General features: G+C 49.7%; 1 protein-coding gene across 2 annotated transcripts; it reads left to right on the top strand.

Moving 5' to 3' along the window:
• Positions 1-39: 39 nt before the first annotated feature.
• Positions 40-19,639, top strand: PCID2 (PCI domain containing 2). 2 transcript variants are annotated; one of them, XM_068526343.1, is made up of 14 exons: positions 40-120; positions 5,726-5,815; positions 7,607-7,680; positions 8,742-8,809; positions 9,856-9,895; positions 11,118-11,172; positions 13,960-14,063; positions 14,362-14,437; positions 14,991-15,132; positions 16,724-16,824; positions 17,793-17,866; positions 17,997-18,122; positions 18,841-18,964; positions 19,241-19,639. In XM_068526343.1, exons 1-14 carry the CDS (start codon positions 85-87, stop codon positions 19,328-19,330), a joined length of 1,200 nt encoding a protein of 399 aa, XP_068382444.1. In that variant the 5' UTR covers positions 40-84; the 3' UTR covers positions 19,331-19,639. The 2 variants fall into 2 exon arrangements, with proteins under 2 accessions (XP_068382444.1, XP_068382445.1); XM_068526344.1 differs by lacking the exons at positions 5,726-5,815; positions 7,607-7,680; positions 8,742-8,809; positions 9,856-9,895; positions 11,118-11,172 and having other exon boundaries at positions 52-120.
• The last annotated feature ends 1,463 nt before the right edge of the window (positions 19,640-21,102 follow it).

The following is a 21,102-nucleotide window of genomic DNA, read 5'->3' as shown; positions in this document are numbered from 1 at the left end:
GGGCCGGGACCGGACCGCGGCCCGGAAGTGACGCGACGGCGGCGACGGGGCGCGCAGCTCCGCGGGGCGGCGGCGGGAGCGGTCATGGCGCACATCACCATCAACCAGTACCTGCAGCAGGTAACTTTCCTCGGCCAGCGGGCCGCCTGCCAGCTGTCCTCCCGCTGTCTTGGCCTGCGGGCCGGAGCGGGAGCCCGGGCGAGTCTGTCCACCGGCTGCGCTGGAGCCCCTGGCCGCGCTCTCAGTTTAGGGGCGTGTGGGGAGGGGGGACAAAGTGGTGGAAGTAACGGGGGGACAGAGCAAGTGGTCCGGCTGCGAGCCGGTCTGTGTTAGCGATCCGCTGCTTACATCCTTTGGGAAGTGTGTCTCTCAGGGTTTTGTCCATACAGCCTGTGAACGCAGCAGCACAGCGCAAACATAGGTAATTATGGATTCAAAGCTTGTAGTCTTCCCTCTGAGCTGTGCTAATTCGCAGAACTAGAACCGTGGTAATAGGGATGAGGAAAAGGGGGAGTGGGCTTTTTAGAATATCTGAAGGATACTTTACCAGGGCTTGGTGAATAAGGATGTGCCGTTGGGGGACGGGGAGGAGTCAAGAATGATTACCAGGTTTCTAGTTGGGCAACAGATGAGCAGGACAGATTTGGAGGGAAAAACAAATGTAGTCTTGGACGTGTCGAGTTGGAGGTGTCTGTTGACAACCAGGCCAAGATATCTAGTTGTCAGTTGAATATAGTGTAACAAGATTGGAACCATTAGTTGTTTGGTTAGTTGAGAAAGTTGGTTAAAACGGGAATCATGAAAAAACAGATACATGGTTTAATCTTAACTTAAAGCTTACAAATATACATTCGTTTGCAGTCTTCTGAATGAGGCCTAAGACCTTTTCTTTAAGGAAAAGTCCACCTTGGCCTTACCTTTGCAGAGTTAACATTTTTCAATATCAGTTTTTATTTAAAGTTGAACAAGTACGTAGACATTTGAGAACCAATGTGAATATAGAGCCTCTCCAGAATTTCATGCTTTTTTATAACTTTTATCTTCTGTATATTTGTATCTTTTGTATATTTCTAAATCTCTTACAGTTTTCTGGCCCACACCTAACCCCAGGGTTTGGGGGGAGGGGCACTGTGTGTGCCTTGAACAGTGTCTGAGCCACGCGGTGTGCAGCACAGTGTGTGGGCTGGATAGATGCAGGCAGGTGGAGGGGCGTGAGGCCGAGTGATGTACCAGTGCTCGGACCTCCGCGTTCTAGTGAGCAGTGAGCTAGAACTCGTGCTGGCCTGTGTCTCCGTTTCCTGTGCCTCTGTTTCTCCAGACTACCGCTCGGTCCTGTTCCCTGCCTTCCCAGAGGAGCACTCTGAGAATCTCCTGTAATTGTCTGTCTTCTCTGTTCCACCCCACGGGACAGCGGGGTGGCTGTGAGAAGACCAGGCACGATGAGTGCTTGGCGAAGGCTTACCGAGAGCCAGGCGCCGTGGTACCCGGCAGCGCGTCATCGCCACTGTTTCCCTAGGAGGTTGGTCCATTGCAAAAGCCCCATTTTACAGAGGATGTTAAGTGACTTTCCAAGGTCACTGGGCTAGTAAGTGGCACATTCAGACTGGGAGTCCTGGCCCCAGAGTCCACACTGTGACACCAAGCTCACTACCTCTGTTAGCCCAAGCTTCAGCCACTTCCTGTCCGAGTCAGAACCTGCCTATTCCTTAGCTTCCAAAGTTTATTGTTGCTTGAATCTCAGTGACTCTGTCAGCTTGGACTTATTTCTCACCTTTGCAACATCCTCGGCCAGCAACCACCTGTGGACAAGTCGTATGTCGTTCATTTCCCGTGGTCTCTGTGATAACTTCCATTAGCTGTTGGGTCTGGGATTTGATTTTACCCTCAGTAGCCCATGAGGTCTCTTGTTAGTTTCTTGGATGCTGGCAGAACACGTGCGATTCCTGGGTCAGAGACCAGGGACCTTATTACTCTGTGTGGCAAGCGGCACAGCATCACGTGCTGGTGTGGTTCCCTGGGCCCGAAGTCCCACAGGCGATGTGACAGGCCCAGAAGGGCGGCTGCACATGTACCTGAGAGAGACAGAACCTGGGGAATCTACCTGTCCTGTAGCAGGCAGTAAGCAAGCCTGGTTTTTGTCTAGGGTTGGGATGGGGGAGACATTATCTCGTTTCTCAAGGTAACTCGTCACATGAACAGCCCTGAGTAACGGCCCTAGTGAAAGAGCCAGTGGTCAGAGTCTTGTAGTGTGGGACCCCCAGCACGAGGGCCCAGGAGGGCTGCCTCTGAATAGCCGGCCCGCGGCGACACCCCCTTTCTGCTCAGCACTCGAGTTTCAGCAGGCATTCCATTTAGTTTCTTTTTGAATTAATTTACCTTACATTTCCCCATATATTTTACTTTAAAGATTTGTTGTTCTCCTTAGAAAAAGATCAGTTTGCATGCTTCTCCCCGAGGTGGATCTCTCCATCACTTCTAGTATCTCTCTGAGGGCTGGTATTATTTTTTTTTAGTGTCTTTTATTTCATTCTTTTGTCCATTACACAAACTCTTATTTCACACGGCAGGTTACTTTTTAAAAGCTGTGTCTACATTAAAATTTTTTTCCTCCAACTTTTTTTTCCTGAAAAATTTCAAACCTACAGGGAAGTTGAAAGAATAGAATGGAGAGGTGTGTACCCCTCACCCGGGCGTGTACCCACCGTGCTCGCTCATCCTTCCCTCTGGGCCCACGCGCTTCTTCCCGGTGATCCCGTGGCCTTCACCTTCCTGAGCGTGCGCCTGAGACCCAGGCCGTCCACTGTGTAACTGCAGCGCCTTTGGTGCATCCGAGAAACTGAACATCAGCATTTTCCAGTGTAGAATCCGTAGTTTAATCCACACCCCCCCACCCCCAATCTTCTTTGGAACCTCTTTTTTGAAACCCAGGGTCCAGTCAGATCACATGGCATTGGGGTGCTTTGCCCTTTAGTCTTCTAGAAGAGTCCTCTTGCCTTTTGGGGAAGGGGGCTTTTATGACATTTAACCTTTCTTACGTGTCCAGGCCCAGTGACTTGTAAATGCCTCACCAGCTGCCTTTATTTGGCTGTTCCTGATGATTAGATCCGGGTTCAGTCGGATCGTGTGGATTTCCTGCGGCCTCTCCCAGTGCTGGGGATGCTGACGGGACCACTTGGTTAAGGAGGCATCTGCCCATCAGATGACTCCGCCGTTGAGGTACCTTTCCGCATTGCGATTAACCTGTGGGCTGTTGGACGGACCCTGAAAACCACTGAGTGTCCTGTTCCCTACACCCTCCCACAAAATGGTTTTCCCAAGTCAGTTATTACGTTAGTGGTTGCCAAGTGGTGATTGCCTATCGTTCTTTCTACATTTACTAGCTAGTGTTTCAGCAGTTAAACAATGCTTTCCTCTATGCCCCTCTTTTTGAAAGCATCATTATAGATTACTTTTAATGCCTAGTTATAATCCAGTACCAATAGTGGGAATGTTATTATTCTTTTTGAAGCTCGAATTGTCCCAGATTTGACCACTGGGAGTCCATTCAAACTGGTTTCTGTGGCTTTTTTTTTTTTAACATCTTTATTGGAGTATAATTGCTTTACAATTGTGGGTTAGTTTCTGCTTTATAACAAAGTGAATCCGTTATACATATGTCCCCATTCTGTGGCTTTTTGACATGCCTCTGTCCTTCTTTGAGCCTTGCCTTGCTTTCTGGCACAATAATATATACTCCAGGCTCACCTAGTTCTTTCCCTGTCCCAGTGCTGGATTTGCCCTTTCCCCAGGGAGCTCTGGTTCCTCTTAGTGGGGAATAGAATTTAGAAAACAAACCTGAGTGCTAGGTGTACCCATTGCTACTGGGGAGTCATTAATTCTATGCCTTTTCAGTGGCTGGAGCTAGAAAACATATTTTTAAAGGATTATGAGTTCATGAGTAGATGATCCCCCTGTGGACCAGCTTGGAACCTGGAGAATGCAAGGTGACCAGCAGCATCCCGGGAAGAGAATTTCCTCCTGGGAGCGCCCAGAGCTAGTGAGCTTCACTTGGTGAGGTCTGCAGTCCCTGGTCCAGGCCCACAGGTACTGCTCAACAGGCTGACCTGGGGTCCGGCCGCAGGGTCCAGTGCGGGTGTTAAGTGAAAGGGCCAAAGGTTCTGGGGCGTGACACATTAACGGTGACCAGAGCGGGTGACTGGCCTGCCTGTGATTCTAGTGTCTGCCGAGCAGTGCATCAGTTCTTTAAGACTTGCCCATAGTCTGTCGCCAGCCTTCTGTTTTCCGTCACACCCCCTGTGACGGGAATGTCGTGGGCTTTATCAGCTTCTCGGAGGCAGGGGCGCTGATTTTGTGTATTTTGTGATTACTCATTATAATACATCAGCAAGTAAGCCTGCACGAATATCTTGTTTCTTGTTGTGAGGTAAATCCCCAGAAGTGGGATTGCTGGCTCAAAATATAAGCGCATATGTAGTTTGTTGAATAGTCAAGTGGCAAATTCTTTATTCTGTGAAATGCCTTAGAGACGGTGGTGAAACTTTCCCAGTCGATGCTGCGTGTGCAGCAGACGAGGAGCTGGGTCCTGGAGGTGTCCAGGCAGCATGGGCCTCCGTTCCTCCTGGCCGTCGGGTCACCGGGTGGGAGGGTCGCGTGCCTCACCGTTTCCCCAGGCAGCTGCACCCCTTCGCCCTCCCGCCAGCGGTGGCTGGGGTTCCAGGCGCTTTGTGTTCTCAGCAGCGCTCAGGGTGGTCGGCCTTTCAGTGTTAACCCTGCTGGTGGGCGGTGATGTGAGCACCTCTCGTGGGTGTGCATTCGTGTGTCCTCTCACGTCGCCCCTGCATATACTTTCCGTACCTAATTTTCTGTGGATAAATGATGCTGTAGTACGTGCAGGTTTATGCTTGGCTTTGTCTTCACTTATATGGTTAGGATTTTTATGTCATTTTTTGATAAATATAAGTTTAAAATATCATTTGGTTTTCTATTTACAAAATTTCTGCTGTAACGCAGGCCTCCAGTATAGAAATATATAAAATAAAATTCTCCTCGGCCACCCCGGCTCCCACTCCACTGGCCAGGGGTCAGCTGGTGCGGCCTGGGGCCCCACATTTCTTCCTGTGCTTACACGTCATATCGATACTTAGTTTTTCTTTTTCTCCAAGATCAAGTTGTACAGTTTTTCTGCAACTATTTTTTTGGAATTAACAGTAAGTATGTTGTGGACACTTTTCCATGTTATCACAAGTAGATCTATTTGATTCTCTTTCACAACACTCAGGCGTCCTATTGTGTGACTGTGACATTTATTTGGTCATTGCCTTCCCATTTTTATTTTAAATTTAGGTTGAGTGGAAGTGCTTTGAATTTTGGACATATGTGATTTTCAAGCTCTTTTTTCTTCTTCATAAGCTGTATAAGTGGATTTTCAAATGTTTGTTAGTATGACTGAGTAAAATTGAATAATTCACCTTCATTAATAAGCAAATAATAAGCCGCTGGCTTTTTCTGCTTTTTCATTGTTTTTAACGGTAAGTCACCTGTTTGCCTCCAGGAGATCTCATTTTCAAATGCAGTGATTATTTGCTGGCTAAGGAGAGTACTGATTGTTACATTGTGACTCCTTTCAAAGTAGGGAAAGTTTAGGGGTGTGCAGTGTGCTGTCTAGGTTCCATTAGGACAGAGTGTTTTATTTTCCACTTAGCTCTTCTCTTTCCAAACGCTTCAGGTCTATGAAGCAATTGACACCAGAGACGGGTCATCCCTTGCAGAGCTGGTGTCTTTCAAGCACCCTCATGTTGCCAACCCACGGCTTCAGGTAGGTGTGGCACCACACGCACAGGTGTCTGAGAGGGTTACAGGGTCACCGCCTTCCTGAGAAAAGTTTAGACTTTGAGTAGGAAGGAAACCAATATTGCCACTCTTGTTTGAAAATTGCCAAGTTCCTTCACAGTTTGTCTAATTCCAGTTCATTCATTGAGCATCAGTTGAGCACCGTGTCTCAGAGTCTGTGCTGAGATCTGTGCTCGTTTTCCTGCATTTAATTCCCACACGACTCTCTGGGGTTCAGAGAAGTGCAGTAGCGGGGCCAGGTCATCCAAGGTCATCCAGCGGACAGGCAGTGGGGCTCGGGCTCCGCCCAGGCCTGGCTGTCCCTGGAGCCCAAAGCCGTGTCCTGTTGCTGCCAGTGAGGTTTTGTTGGAGCACAGCCGCCTGCGTTCCGCGCTGGCTGCCACAGAGGCACATGGGCCCTGCAGAGCCTGCAGCATTTCCTGGCTGGCCGTTTATGTGAGCATCTGCCAGCCCCTGCTCTAAAATATACGCATTCTTGATTCAGATGATAAATGCTCTCCAAGCAATAGATTCTGTGGAAGATATTGTTGATATTTTGTAACACCCATTTCCTCGTTGATAGCCGTTACAATGTTGGAGTGTCCTATCAGGGACCTAAATTTTTCTTTCGAAAGAAAGTGCCCTGGGCTTCCCTTGTGGCGCAGTGGTTAAGAATCCGCCTGCCAATGCAGGGGACACAGGTTCAAGCCCTGGTCCGGGAAGATCCCACATGCTGCGGAGCAATGAAGCCCGTGTGCCACAACTCCTGAGTCTGCGCTCTAGAGCCCGCGAGCCACAACTACCGAGCCCACGTGCCATAGCTCCTGAAGCCCACATGCCTAGAGCCCGTGCTCCGCAGCAAGAGAAGCCACTGCAGTGAGAAGCCCACACACCACAACAAAGAGTAGCCCCCGCTCGCCGCAACTAGAGAAAGCCCACGCGCAGCAACGAAGACCCAACGCAGCCAAAAATTAATTAATTAAATTAAATTAAAAAAAAAGAAAGTGCTCGGAGTCCTGATGGGACTCGGGTTCAGCTTGCTGGCAGGTTGTCCCTGGTACACGTCTGCTCGCCCGTTTGTGACCTAAGACTGATTCCTTCGCTCCAGAACTCCACGTGCTTCCATGTGACAGCTGCCTCGCTGGGCCCGTTGTCTGCCTGATTGTTTCGTCAGGGGCTGTAAGGTGGTGATCCTTCCCATGCTGCCATTCTCCCTGTCTCATTATAGAGCTGTATCAGTGTGGATTCACTGAGTCCCTTTCTTTTAAATTCAGTGCACTGCATAATCCACTGTGATGCTCGTGTTATCCAGAATTTGGCCACTGAGAGGCGAGGGCAAGTTCGAGGTGAATGTCTGCTGTCTCTCAGGACCCTGAGTGGGCAGTCCTGTCAGCAGGAAGTGAGCACGAGCGATTCCTGACCCCCCGACCCCCCTTCCCCCAGGCATTGTCTCCAGCTCCTTCGACCTCACACGAGGCACATAGTAGCTGCTTAATAAATAGATTAAGATGTATATGAACATGCCTAGAGTATTTCCTGGCCTGTGGTAGACAAAGCGAATTGTGTTCATCTCCTGCCCTGTACGTAGGTCGTGCTTGATAAATATGTGTGGAAGAAATGAACCTTTTTTTTTGAAGTGCTAAAGTGTGAAGAGTTACTATCAACTGTTAAGTGTAAATTCTTTTGAAACAAAGGTTTGTCTGAATCTCTTCCTACATGTTGCATTCTTTCTGTCCCAGTTAATTTTATTTTTACCATTTTTCTTACGATCATTTAGATGGCCTCTCCAGAAGAGAAGTGTCAACAAGTTTTGGAACCCCCTTATGATGAAATGTTTGCAGCTCATTTAAGGTAATCCATGAGTGAGGAAGAAAAACAAGCAAATCTGAAAATTGCTGAACTGACTAGGGGTTTTATTTACCATCATTTTATGCTTGAAGCAGTGAAAAATTTCCTTTGAAAAAGTAGAAAAGTGTGTTTGTAATTTCACTTTGGTAACACCTATGAAAATCTTGTGAAGTTTAAAATACTTAAAAAAAAATAAAATGAAATACTTTAGAATTTTAATAAATTTTTTATTCAGGGACCACGTATGTTTTCAAAAGTTAGCATGAAATGGTAATCATGGATGTGTGTGTGTCTTCTGTGTAATGCTCTAAAAAGCATTTGATATTCATCCTACTGGCTGTGTAGTGGTCTTTTGTGCAGTAGGATGTGGCGCCCACTATCGACTTGCGTTTTTCATGGAAACGCCCGGTTTTTAACCTCTTGGCCTTACTGGGAAAGAAACTGGAGCAGAGCAGAGCAGATGAAATTCTGCTTTTTATTCACATGTCATGTCTGCCGTTTTCACCTCTAAAGCCTCGATTCAGGCAAGCTCTAGGTCTTAAAGTGTGTGGTATTTGGTTGTCCTCGTGCCTGCCCTCTTCTCCGGCGTCTTGAGCGGGCTGGGGTGCGGGGGCAGGGCGGGGCAGACCTGCGGGGCCCCTGAGATCTCTGGAAAAGTTGGAGTGCTGCTGTGTTTCTTGTAGCAACTTCCTAGCTCTTTGCAGCATGGATGAGGCGCCAGATTTGGGGACGGACTGACTGAGAGTGACAATGCCAGCCGGGCGTCTGGGTAGAGTGTCCTTGCCCATTGATGCCCAAGAAGGGCCATTTGCGTGTTGTTAGTGGAACCTCTGCAGCTGGGCTTCTCATTCTGGGACTTGAAAGAACAGGCCCAGCATGTAGCGTGGGATTTCCTCTTGTACCCTGTGGTCTCTTGTGAGCCTCCTTGTAATCTGCTGGGTCGGTTGCGAGCAGGGCGTTTGTGCTGGGAGTGAGCAGTGCGGTCCGCGGGGTTCATGCTGGTTCTCAGCGAGGACGCGCACTTTCTGCCCCGCCGTCCTCAGTGTCCACCGCTTCCTTTCCAGGTGCACGTACGCGGCGGGGAACCACGACTTCATAGAGGCGTACAAGTGCCAGACCGTCATTGTCCAATATCTTTTGTCGTGTGCGTTACTGTTCAATGTCTGACAGATACAGCGGGTTACTTGGGGGCTAAGATCTTGAAACATCAGGCCAGTTTTAGTCACACCTTCAATTAGAAAGCAGGAGAAGCTCATTTAGCTCTTCCACTCAGGTACTTCAATTTAGCATGGCCTTCAGACTGGTGTCCAGTCACCTATATGGTAGGGAAGAACATTGGTTATGATTAAGGATTTTATTTAATTCTATTGTGAAGAATAATATTTTGTTGCCTTTCCAACAGTCAGTATAGTTACAGGGATGGGTTAGTCCCCTTGGAGAAATAGAAGAACTTGCAGATCCGGGCACAGATGGAAGAGTGGACGCCACACACAGCATCATTGAATTGTGGTCACTGAGGGCCTTAATCAAGCCAATTCTGATTTAAATCATTTAAGTGATATCTTATGGCTAAGGCCCTGGTCAGTGAGTATTCTAGTATTGTTTATATGTATCTCCAGACTTTAGTTGCTTTTTTTTTTTTTTGGCCAAGCCGCACAGCTTGTGGAACCCGGCAGTGAAGGTGCCGAGTCCTAACCACTGGACCACCAGGGAATTCCCTTTAGTTGCCAATTTTTTAACCATCTTGCTTAATATACATAGAAGAGAATTGGTTACTGACCAGCCAAGTCTCCTTTGAATGCAGGAATTCTGTAATCAATGAAATAAACTTGACACTACAGATTCTAAAGCACATTATATATAAGTTGTGATCATCTGGGCTCAGAGAAACCAAATAAAATGTGTGAAATTGCCACTTTTAAAAATCTTATAACAGTCTTTTTCTTACTTTGGGGAAAGTATGTATGACATAAATGTATTTACTTATACCTAATGATACTCAGGCGTTTGTAATGTGGGCTTATGTATTTTTTCCCTTCAAGAACCTGCTGCTGTTATACATAATCTTTTAAGTGGTGAGCTATAGCCCTTACAATTTAGAACTCTCGTTGTTCTTTAGTCTTTCAGTTGTAGCATGACTTGAACTTTTTATGTCGGACCTTCCTTAATATACTACATCATTCCTACGGGCATTTCAGGCCCACAAAGAAGAAAACTGGTAAGTACAAACAGAAACAGCTGGAAATTAGCAAATGACTTTTTTCTTTTTTCTTTTCTTTTCTTTTTTTTTAAATTTTATTTATTTATTTTTTTGGCTGTGTTGGGTCTTCGTTTCTGTGTGAGGGCTTTCTCTAGTTGCGGCAAGCAGGGGCCACTCTTCATCGCGGTGCACGGGCCTCTCACTGTTGCGGCCTCTCCCGTCGCGGAGCACAGGCTCCAGACGCACAGGCTCAGTAGTTGTGGCTCACGGGCCCAGCTGCTCCGCGGCATGTGGGATCTTCCCAGACCAGGGCTCGAACCCGTGTCCCCTGCGTTGGCAGGCAGATTCTTAACCACTGCGCCACCAGGGAAGCCCCACTTTTTTCTTTTTTAAAAGCAGAAGTTTTAATTGTGTTTTCTGTGTTGGTATGTAATATTGTGTGTTGACGTGATAATATCAACACAGATAATGGAGTTTTAATAGTCAGTGTAAACTTAAATGGCAGGTGAGCCAGATTATTTGCAGTGTTTTTCTGTAAATATGAAGTATTTCAGCCATTCCATGCCCCCAAATATTTATTAAATATTATTTTTTCCCTTTAATTGTCAATTTTGAACTTACTTTTGGTTTTAAACTTGGATAAAAGATGTAGATCAATTACAGTTCATTTGGGATGATAGAATACATGATAACTGGGTTATTTTAAATTCCTTGGTAAACTATTTTATGATTTATTAAAAATCTTGGTAAATACTGAAATTTTGTTTATACTAAAATAACTGAAGGCTTGCAAATACCTTTTACTAAAAAAAAAAAAAAAAAAAACCCTTTTTAAGTGAAGATCTCTCTTACACATAAAATTAACACTGCCAGCTAGATTTTGAAAAGTCGTTTTATGGCATTGGTCTGTTACATACCTCGGGCCCTGTTAGGAGATCGTTGTGAACCACGTCTTGTCTTAGTGGAGCTGTTGGCTGGTGGTAGGGGCTGAGGGGAGGGAGACTTCCTGTCCCAGCGTAGGGGGAGGGTGCGGCCGGGGCTGAGCCCGTGGACTTCCCGCGTCTCCGTGCAGATGGGGAGGGGCTGCCGCCTGCCCAGGAGGAGGGGGAGGGAAAGCATAGCAGCCCCCGGGCGTGGGCTGGTGACCCCCGTTCTGGATGGTAGCCCTGGCGTCCCCACCTCTGGTAATGGAACCTCTGACCTCAGAGCTTCTTCAAATGTACTTGTTTTTGCCCCGTAGGGCTCTGCCTGTCATGTATGCAGTGGCACTTGACCTTCGAATATTTGCCAATAATGTAAGTTCAGTTTCTGTCACTGTTGTTTTAAACCCAAACTCGTTATCTATCTGTTGCTTAATTTCATGTCATTCTTTCCACAAACTTTGAGGAACACGTGGGGTCTGGTGAATCCGGCGTGGAGAGCAAGGGCACGGGGGTGGCTGGGCTCACGCATGAGGGACCGCGCTCTCGTTAGCTGCGGAGATGCGCCTCGTCCCCTCTCCCTGGTGTAGATTCAGGGAGTGCTGAGGGTTCTCTGGAACGAGGAGGATTTTATGAGTCGATTTCCCCTTGGGGTCAGCATAAGCCATTTTGGGAGCAGCAGTTCTTAACTTTTTGGTCCTGACACCCCTTTACAGTTTTAAAAACTATTGATAACTTCTGGTTCTGGACAAGACATGGTAGGCACGTGTTTCTCTCCCTCCTGCTGGGAGTTTTAAGGCCAGCGTGGCTCTGAGAGGTGGAGAGAAGAAGGGGCAGAGCAGCGAGTTCCCTGCGTTTGTTTCCTTCTCGTCTCCTGGGCGTCCTGGTTCGGTCTGGCGAAGCCTGAAACCCCGGGACACTGACAGGCAGAGACGACGCGGCTCCCTCCCCTCCACCCCACCTCTGGGGCGGGGAGCATCCCAGCTGCTTCCGCCCGGGGCCTGCAGGCCCAGCCCTGTCAGCAGTGGGTGGCATGGTGTGAGCGCAGGCCTGGCTGAAACAAGAAGAGCCACAGTCTTATGACATCCCGGGCATCCAGGATATAATCGAGAGTCCCTTGTCATATCAGGAATCGGGACTCTTGGCCTTTGAGACTCTGAATGGGGGAGATAGTCAGCAAGCACCCGACACTGAGGATGGGATGGGGATTCCACCCCCGCCGCCATAAAACCCTGGGAGCAGGTGCGAACGCGCTTGAAGCAGGTGGAGACATCTCAGCAAAGAAATGCAAGATATAAAGCAGCACCAAATGGAAATTTTAGAACTGAAAAATATAGTAACTTAGATAGAAATTATTGAGGACCCCCAGAAGCTTCTGTTCGTATGGGTTATATCAATACTTACTGTATTAGAAATTTTAACTGGGAAAATTTTTAATACTGTTCACCTGAAATAATAAACCTTTTATGTGGTAACATAATTGACTTTCTAAATTAAAAAAAAACTATTTTCAAAGTGAACAAAATGTACTAAAAGGTGGCATTTTTTTCCATTTTGATCTCTTTAATGTATGGCTCAACAGAAGCCGCTCGGGTTCTTATGTCTGCTTCTGAATTCACTCTTTGCAGTACCTTGTTTTGGTTGAATATATGAGGTGTGGCCTCACGTAGATGTACATGGAAGTGGGAGGACTGTTCTGGTAGCCTTTTCAGGTGATCGTAGATGCCCTTCTCTGAGCTACACCTTTTAAAACTACAAGAGTAGTTTTTTGTTTTTTGTTTTCTTAAATGAATTAATATATTTATTTATGGCTGTGTTGGGTCTAGGTTTCTGTGCGAGGGCTTTCTCTAGTTGCGGCAAGCGGGAGCCACTCTTCATTGCGGTGCACGGGCCTCTCACTATCGCGGCCTCTCTTGTTGCGGAGCACAGGCTCCAGAAGCGCAGGCTCAGTAATTGTGGCTCACGGGCCCAGTTGCTCCGCGGCATGTGGGATCTTCCCAGACCAGGACTCGAACCCGTGTCCCCTGCATTGGCAGGCAGATTCTCAACCACTGCGCGACCAGGGAAGCCCAAGAGTAGTTTTTAAGGTTCGTTACAATGTGGCCTCTTGAAGCTTAGCAGTGACCGTTTCCTGTTACATCCAAACCCACTGGTGTGTCCTGCACGGTGAATGGATCTTTTACCCCTGTAGGATTTTGTAATGTTGTACATTGATCATTTGGAGAATTTTGGTTCACTGAGTTACCCAGATGTTCCAAATGTTGACATATTTCATTACGTGAAAAAACAAAAACCAGGAAAACTCTACATTTGTTAATATCTCCAGTGACCTCATCAGAGAAGTCATGAAGCAATGGAAAGCCGCTAGGCTCTTGGTGGTCAATACAAGTTTTCCAAAGTTCTAAGTTTGTCTTAAAAGTGCAAATGTCATCGGCAGCAGATAATGGTTAGTGTTTGCCTGGGAGTGACAGGCTTGCTTCATTCACTTTCCAGAGCCCCGCGCTGGCCAGTGGCCCACGCTGGCTGGCCAGGCTTTGAGGTTGTTTGTTCCATGGTCCAGCTTGCGGCCTCGACAGTGGCCCCAGTGCTTTTCCTTAAAAACAGACGTGCTGTAGGTGGACTTCCTGCTTCATCACAAAGAACTCTAAAAATACATGTATTCAAGGACTAAGACTTACTAATGTTAATATTTACTGCATCCTCACTGACCCTCTAAAGTGAAGTTAGCTGTATTGTTTGGTTGATGGGAGGACGCGGGTGCGCGGGGTTCAGGACACAGTGGCCTCGAGTTCTGTTGGGGCCGCCAGGCAGGCGCCAGTCCCGTCCCTTGCCGTCCTCTGCACCATGCAAACGTCGCGCGTGGGAGATGGGGCTTCGCGGCCAAGTAAGAAAAGGCTAGTTAGTGCATGGCACAGGCTCAAGGAGTCCGTGACCGACTTACGGGCTTGAATTGGTTGAAGAGCAGTTTGATTTGTGGAAGAGCTGGAACACGCTGTAGACGCCCCCGTTTTGGAAAACGTAGTAGCACAGGCTAGATGGTCTCGCCAGAACCTTTGGGGACGACCCTCAGCTGTACGTTTTTGCTTCTAGCTGTGCCGTGATCTTCTGTTTAATCGAGGCGTCTAGAGGAGATGAAAAGTAAAGGTTTTTATCTTCTATCAGGCAGATCAGCAGCTGGTAAAGAAAGGAAAGAGCAAAGTTGGGGACATGCTGGAGAAGGCGGCCGAGCTGCTGATGAGCTGCTTCCGCGTCTGCGCCAGCGACACGTGAGCGCCCCGCCACCCCGCCCGGCGCTGGCCTTAGCCCCACGACTGCTGTTAGCTTTTGCTTCAAATAGTCCATTGTCTCATAAGGAAATAAGAGAAAAGAACCACCTCTTATGCTTCCGCACACATGTAGCACTTCTAAAGACGTCTTCTTTCGTGGCGTTGTAGTCTTCCGTGCACATGACTCGAGCCGTGGGGCTCTATCTTAAGACGCTAATTTGTTGCGGAAGCTGATTTTGCGTTGACACGTGACATCTTTACTTCCTGGGCAGCTTTAACATAACCGTTCTCCCCGTAGCCGTGCGGGCATAGAGGACTCCAAGAAGTGGGGCATGCTGTTTCTGGTGAATCAGTTATTCAAGATCTATTTTAAGGTAAATGCTGTCAGAGCGCTGCGTCTCTTTGTTGGGTCTGCTTTCCGCCTGTCTTCCCAGACAGCCCTTCTGTTCAGTGTCAGCCAGCTTCCCGGGCATGGCCGGGAAGCGGTCCCCCCCACGCCCCCCCCCCCCCCCCCGGCTGCTCACATAATCCTGGGAGCTGGCGTGCGCCCAGGGGCTGCCCGGCGCGAGGGCTGCTGTCAGCGCTTCACGCCCGTGGTCCTCTTAGCCTCCGCCCGGCGAGGCACGCGCTCGGCTCCAGGGGAAGGGAGGTGCCAGCGCCTCACACCGGTGTCGGTGCGGGGACGGCCAGGCGAGAGGCGCGGGCGCGGGCGCGGGCGCGGGGCGCGGGGTCCGACCCCGTGCGGGGGCGCCCTCCGCGGTGGGCGTGGTCAGGCCGGGCGGCTGTGGTGCGAGGTTAGCATCCAGCCGTCGGTTCTGATGACGGGAATCCCGCCGCAAGGAGGCATGCACTTCGTAACCAGAAGCTTACGTCTGTCCTGCCTACTTATTTACAATGCTGTTCAGGGTAGACGGTTGCTCGTTACAGATCAACAAGCTCCACTTGTGTAAACCGCTCATCAGAGCCATCGACAGCTCCAACCTGAAGGACGACTACAGCACCGCCCAGCGGGTGACGTACAGGTACTACGTGGGGCGGAAGGCCATGTTCGACAGCGACTTCAAGCAAGGTGTGTCACTGCTTCTGAGCAGCTGGGGCTGGGTTCAGGGCACATGGTCACTGCCTCCTGTTACTGCTGAAGGTGGACCGCGGGTGTTGGCTGCGTCCAGGCTGTGTTTATTTTTGACACTACGTTGGTTCCACGAGGGAAAGTCCCACGGGAAGTTCCTCTCTCCGCGCCAGGTCTCTGAGACGGGCACCAGCATGTCCTTTTCTGGGCACCGGTGTTCCGGCGCAGGCTACAGTTGGTGTTTCCCCATGGCCTCTGCTGGTCCCGTTGGCCCAGGACGTGGAGATCCGGCAGCGCGTAGCTCAGCTCCAGCCGCGGTGGACGAGCTTTGCACTGGTGCCATCTTCGGCGCTTGTGGCCGTGTGTGGCGGATCGGTGCCGCGTCAGAGCTGCGCTTTCGTGAAATCACGTTATGTGGCTTGTGTCATTAGCTTTCTCGAGAACGGGAAGCCACGTTTTTTGTTTCTGAACTTTTCGAGTAGCTGGCATGTGGTGGTCCGTTATGATTCTTCTCTCGTCCTCAGACCAGACTTTCTAAACTCACTTCTCCGACAGTTATTTGCACGCAAAGGCATGTGACTTCAGGCAACACACCAGACGTAAGGAGCACCTCCTCTCCATGTGTCAACGGCCGTGGATGCTCCAATAACAAAAATAACAGCGCTCTCATAATAAGTGCTGTTTTTTTACTCTGTAGGGTTGTGTAGACCAACTTTTCATTTTCTTTCACAGAATTTTTAATACATCTACAGCTTTCGAAAGAGGGCTTTTCTTGGTTAGTTCCCCCATCTTTTTTTTTTTCCTTTAAATATCAAGCATAAGAAGAGAAGCTTTTATTTCTTACTTTTTTAAAATAAATTTATTTATTTATTTATTTTTTGGCCATGTTGGCTCTTCGTTGCTGTGCGCGGGCTTTCTCTAGCTGCAGCGAGAGGGGGCTACTCTTCCCTGCGGTGTGCGGGCTTCTCATTGCGGTGGCTTCTCTTGTTGCGGAGCACGGGCTCTAGAGTGCAGGCTCAGTAGTTGTGGCTCGCGGGCTCAGTAGTTGTGGCGCACAGGCTGAGTTGCTCCACGGCACGTGAGATCTTCCCGGACCAGGGCTCGAACCCCCGTCCCCTGCGTTGGCAGGCGGATTCTTAACCACCGCACCACAGGGGAAGTCCAAGAAGAGAAGCTTTTAAATTACAGTTTACCCCTGGACAACAAGGGGGTTAAGCCCCGTGTGACTCACAGTCAGCCCTGTGCCCACGGTTCCTCCACGTCCACGGATCAGCCAGCCACAGACCACGTGGTAACATAGTGTTTACCGTTGCAAGTACCCGTGTACAGGTGGACCCGCACAGCTCGGACTGCCTTGTTCAGGGGTCACCTGTACTCTCAGCTGAAGTCTCTGAAGGCGTTGCTGTGCTTTTCCTCTGAATACGCACCGAGTGGTATTTTTGAATACCTGACACGGCGGGAAATTATTTGTTAACGTTGACGGTCGATATCTGCAGTTCCTGAAACCTTTCGGGCCTTCACGTAAGGGTGGGCGGCAGCATCAGGCACAGGGTGGGGACCGTGGTGACCATGTCTGTGGCTGACTCTGCAGCTGAGGAGTACCTGTCCTTTGCTTTTGAGCACTGCCACCGTTTGAGCCAGAAGAACAAAAGGATGGTCCTCATTTACCTGCTTCCTGTGAAGATGCTCCTGGTAAGCGATCTCAGCGGCTCTCACGGGTCCTCTTGTCCTACAGGAAGTGGGCAGATGTTCTGCAGCGCAGCCAGTGGTGTGTGATGGGTCACAGTCCGAGCTGCACATGAGCGCACCCCAAAAATTGGGGAGGAGTGAGCCTTGGGTGTGGCCCAAACCGCTCTTTCCGCGACTGGCACTTCCAGATCCTTCTGGAAAGGCTTGCCTGTGTTTCCTTTCTCTTGAAGTTCCCTACCTCAAAAGTTTAACATGTATAAGACGAGTAAACTAAGGGCATATTGTTTTTGTTTCCCCTAAACAATCTAAGTTTATAGAAGTGGATTAACCAAGAAAGAAAAAGGTCATTCCAGCCCGTCTGTAGGTATCTTACTTGGTCACTGAAAATTGGTTTTGATATTTGTAAAGAAACGACAAATAGCTGCCAACTTATTTGACTAAAACGTTCTCAAAGTAATAGATAGAGCTTCCTTTCCTCCCATGTAAAAATTTTTAAAAATTATCAAAACAACACACACATACTTAACCTAGTTCAGGGCGACTTGTAGTGGGAAAGAGACAGTGTCACACCTCCCTCCCCACTGCTAACCTGACTTCACGGGAACAACCAGTTTTAGATTTTTCAGCTGGTTCTTCTGGAAGCTGTTTCTGAATTCCTAAATTGTAGCCTAGTACTGCTTCAGGTGTCACCGCCTCCTACGAGACAGTAATGAGAAGGTCGAGGTCAAGGTCAGATGTCACTGACGACAAAACCATGTTTTGGCTAGGTTTTCTGATTTCCAGAGCAGCGTTGTTTTTGTTTTTTTTTTTCCAGTAGACTAGGACGCTTTCAGTTCTCGTTCAGCAACTTAGGAAGAAAGCCTAAGAAACGCAGTTTGCAAGTTTTTAAAACTTATTTCCTTGATAAGAGTTTTATCGAAGACAATTTGGTTAAAAGTGAAAGGGTTCTTATTCTGGAAATTTACTCTTAGGGTCACATGCCAACCATTGAGCTCCTGAGGAAGTACCATCTCATGCAGTTTGCGGAGGTGACCAAAGCTGTGAGGTAGAGTATTTTTCCTTTTCCATTTGAGACCTCTTGGAAGATAAAATCACAGACGTCCTCATGTTGTGAGGGAACACTCTCGTCCTGGACGTTGTTCTGACTGTGTCTGTGCATCTGTCCCACCGCCCAGCGAAGGCAACCTCCTCCTCCTGAACGAGGCTCTGGCCAAGCACGAGACCTTCTTCATCCGGTGCGGCATTTTCCTCATCCTCGAGAAGCTGAAGATTATCACCTACAGGAATCTTTTTAAGAAAGTGTAAGCAGAGTCCTTTCTTTTTCATCCTGTGGGATAAAATCCATCTTCCGCAGCCCACGCACTGCCCTGGGCCCTGGCGCCACGGCTGCACGGGTGAGGGAGCGGAGGTCCGCCCGCCCTTGCGGGAGGAATAACTCGGGTTGCGGTGAAGACCTTGTAACAGACGTTTTAGCGCCAGCCCTGAGAACCAGGCGTTTCCCATTTTGCCGGGAGTGTGGGACCCGTTGCCCGTGTCCTCTATTGGTGACCCACTGACCCTCCCCACCACCCCTGTCCGTCAGAGGTTGTTCTTTCCTTCCGTGTCACTCTGGAAGTTGACTCTTCTCTGAGGCCTGGTCCCAGCAGGTTCTCAGTTAAACTTCAGTCAAAGTCAGACTTTTTCTGGCTGTGAGGAATATATCAAAATTAGCAAGGACCCCAGTTCATCACACCTGAGACACTGTCCATCGTAAGGTGCTTCTCGATTTTAAGGATGTTAAAGTGTGAGAACACGTGCGTCTGAGATTCAAGCAAATATTCAGTTAACGTAAAGTATATTTGTACTAGTGGCTTTTTAAAATTGGAAAGTCAGAACGAAAAGCTCTTATTTTTCAAGTGTATCTGGCAGGTGGGAGATGCTTTGTTCCTCTTGAACAGAGGTTTCTCAGCAGATGTTTCTCCTACTGACTCCGTCCTCACATCCCGTCCCTGATGAGCGTGAGCTCTGTCCCTCTTCCAGGTACCTGTTACTCAAGACACACCAGCTGTCTCTGGATGCGTTCCTGGTTGCCTTGAAGTTCATGCAGGTGGAGGACGTGGACATCGCCGAGGTCCAGTGCATCCTGGCCAACCTGATCTACATGGTGTGTGGCCGCGCCTCCCCTGGGCCCCGTCTTCGCCGGGAGCTCTGACGCCTTCCTTGTTCCCAGAGGGCTCTGTGCGGGTGGGGTGGATGCACACGGCACGTATTTCTCTGTTCTCCCCTGCGCGTGTTCGTTCGTTGTCCTCCCAGGGAGCTGACTGCACGGTGACTGGGGGGGGGGGGGGATACTTGTGCCACAGCACCAGGTCCTTCACCCCCGCGGGCTTGACGAGACCCAGGCCCAGAAACATACGCCGCCTCTGCCCTTCTCCCACAGGGTCACATTAAAGGCTACATCTCGCACCAGCACCAGAAGCTGGTCGTCAGCAAGCAGAACCCGTTCCCCCCGCTGTCCACGGTGTGCTGACCCCGCCCCCGGCCCCGAGGACAGGGAGCGCGCCATCCTGGTTTTTCTGCAGCTGGAGCCTCTCGGGTCTTTTCCTGGGGATGCTGAGACCTCAGTGTCTCTGACATCACGGCTGACGAATATGCACCTCACAAAGGCCTGGAATCCCCTTCTCAGCGCAGCCCGTCTCCGCTGGCCCTGGGGTGCTGGTGACACTCACGCGAGGGGCACGGTCTCCGAGGCAGCTACTGTTTACTTCTCGTGAGTGTTGTTCGTGAAGGCATCTTTTAACTCTTTCTATAAAAAAAGGTGATCTGAATTTATACAAAAGTGTATTCGATCTGAATTTATACAAAAAGGCATATTCGATCTGAATTTATACAAAAAGGCGTATTCTTTACCATATCTTCTGGGATACGTCTATTTTTATGTTAAATTTGAACATTTTGTGTGATCAAAATGCTGGGTTAACTTAATGCTTCTTTTTACAAACTGAATTTACTTTGATTTAAATTTTCCAGGTGTCATAGCTGTTTTTTCAGAGTATGCGTATTTCCTCTGTCTGTGCAAAACTTACTAAAGAAGGAAATGTCATGGGCTATAGTTGCTCATCGCTGCAAAGGCACCAAACCTGGAGGCTGCTTGTGCCCTTTGTGCGGAGAAGAGCCACTGTGGGACGTGGACACACACACACACACACACACACCCCGCCGAGGCCTCCCATCTGGCCCCCCCGCGTCAGCTGCTCCGGCTGCCAGCCCGACTGTCCCGCTTGTGGGACGTGGAGGCACACACACACACACACACACACACACACACACCGCCGAGGCCTCCCATCTGGCCCCCCCGCGTCAGCTGCTCCGGCTGCCAGCCCGACTGTCCCACTTGTGGGACGTGGAGACACACACACACACACACACACACACACACACACCCCGCCGAGGCCTCCCATCTGGCCCCCTGCGTCAGCTGCTCCGGCTGCCAGCCCGAGTGTCCCGCTTGGCTCAGGAGTGTGCAGTGTGCTCCGCGTGGCTCCTCTGCAGGGCTCTCCCGGGCTGCACGAGTGACCCACCCTGAAGGGCGTCGGCCCGGGGCTCTGACTGGCGCTCAGCCGGGCTCCACGTGGGCCTCTCCAGTGGGATGGAGCCGCATTCCGAGAGCAAGGGCCCCAAAGAAGAGGTTGAGCTGGATCCACTCCTGTGAGCTGGGCTTCGAGCCAACAGCGTGCCCTCCGCCCTGGGCACGTCCAGATTTGGGCATGGGGACGGCCTGCCGTGGGTGTCAGGCCCCCAGCCGCCTCCCCCCACCAGTTCCCTGAGCAGGAGGGCGTGGCCTGGGGGAGGCGCAGGCGGCCACGGGGAGACAGTCCGTGTTTCCCGGGGCACTGCTGTCACGGCATCGCTGCTCCGCGGGGCCAGGCACGGCCTCACGGACGAGAGCTGCGTCCTCGCTGCAGGGTGAGCACTGGACTTCTGGGAGCGTGCCTGGATTTCATAGCGTAGAAAGCTGGGCATTTTCAGCACTTTCAGGTATTTTCTTGAACAGTAGATTGATTGTGACACCGAAAATCAGGGACTGACCGTGAACCACAACACGAGGTCGTACTTGGCGATGAAAGAAACAGAACCTCGGGCGCGAGCATCCTGCGTTCCCACTGGTCTGGAGGCCTGTGTGAACACAGGCCTGGCGTGGTTGTTCGCACCGCCCCCAAATGTGGAAGCAGCCCGTCTGTACCCCAGCGTGAATGGGTGTGGCCATCTAATCAAGTTCCCTTTTCTTGAGTTTTATTGTTT

The sequence above is a fragment of the Eschrichtius robustus genome, chromosome 18 (assembly GCF_028021215.1).
Source record: "Eschrichtius robustus isolate mEscRob2 chromosome 18, mEscRob2.pri, whole genome shotgun sequence".
NCBI classification, from domain to species: domain Eukaryota; kingdom Metazoa; phylum Chordata; class Mammalia; order Artiodactyla; family Eschrichtiidae; genus Eschrichtius; species Eschrichtius robustus.
Note: the sequence above shows the minus strand (reverse complement) of the source record. Positions and strands in the feature narration are given on the sequence as shown.

Excerpts from the sequence above, each read along its gene's own strand:
- PCID2 (XM_068526343.1), top strand. The coding sequence starts at position 85 with ATGGCGCACATCACCATCAACCAGTACCTGCAGCAG. Across the intron at positions 7,681-8,741 it reads ATGTTTGCAGCTCATTTAAG|GTGCACGTACGCGGCGGGGA; the intron begins GTAATCCATGAG and ends CTTCCTTTCCAG. Across the intron at positions 15,133-16,723 it reads CGACAGCGACTTCAAGCAAG|CTGAGGAGTACCTGTCCTTT; the intron begins GTGTGTCACTGC and ends CTGACTCTGCAG.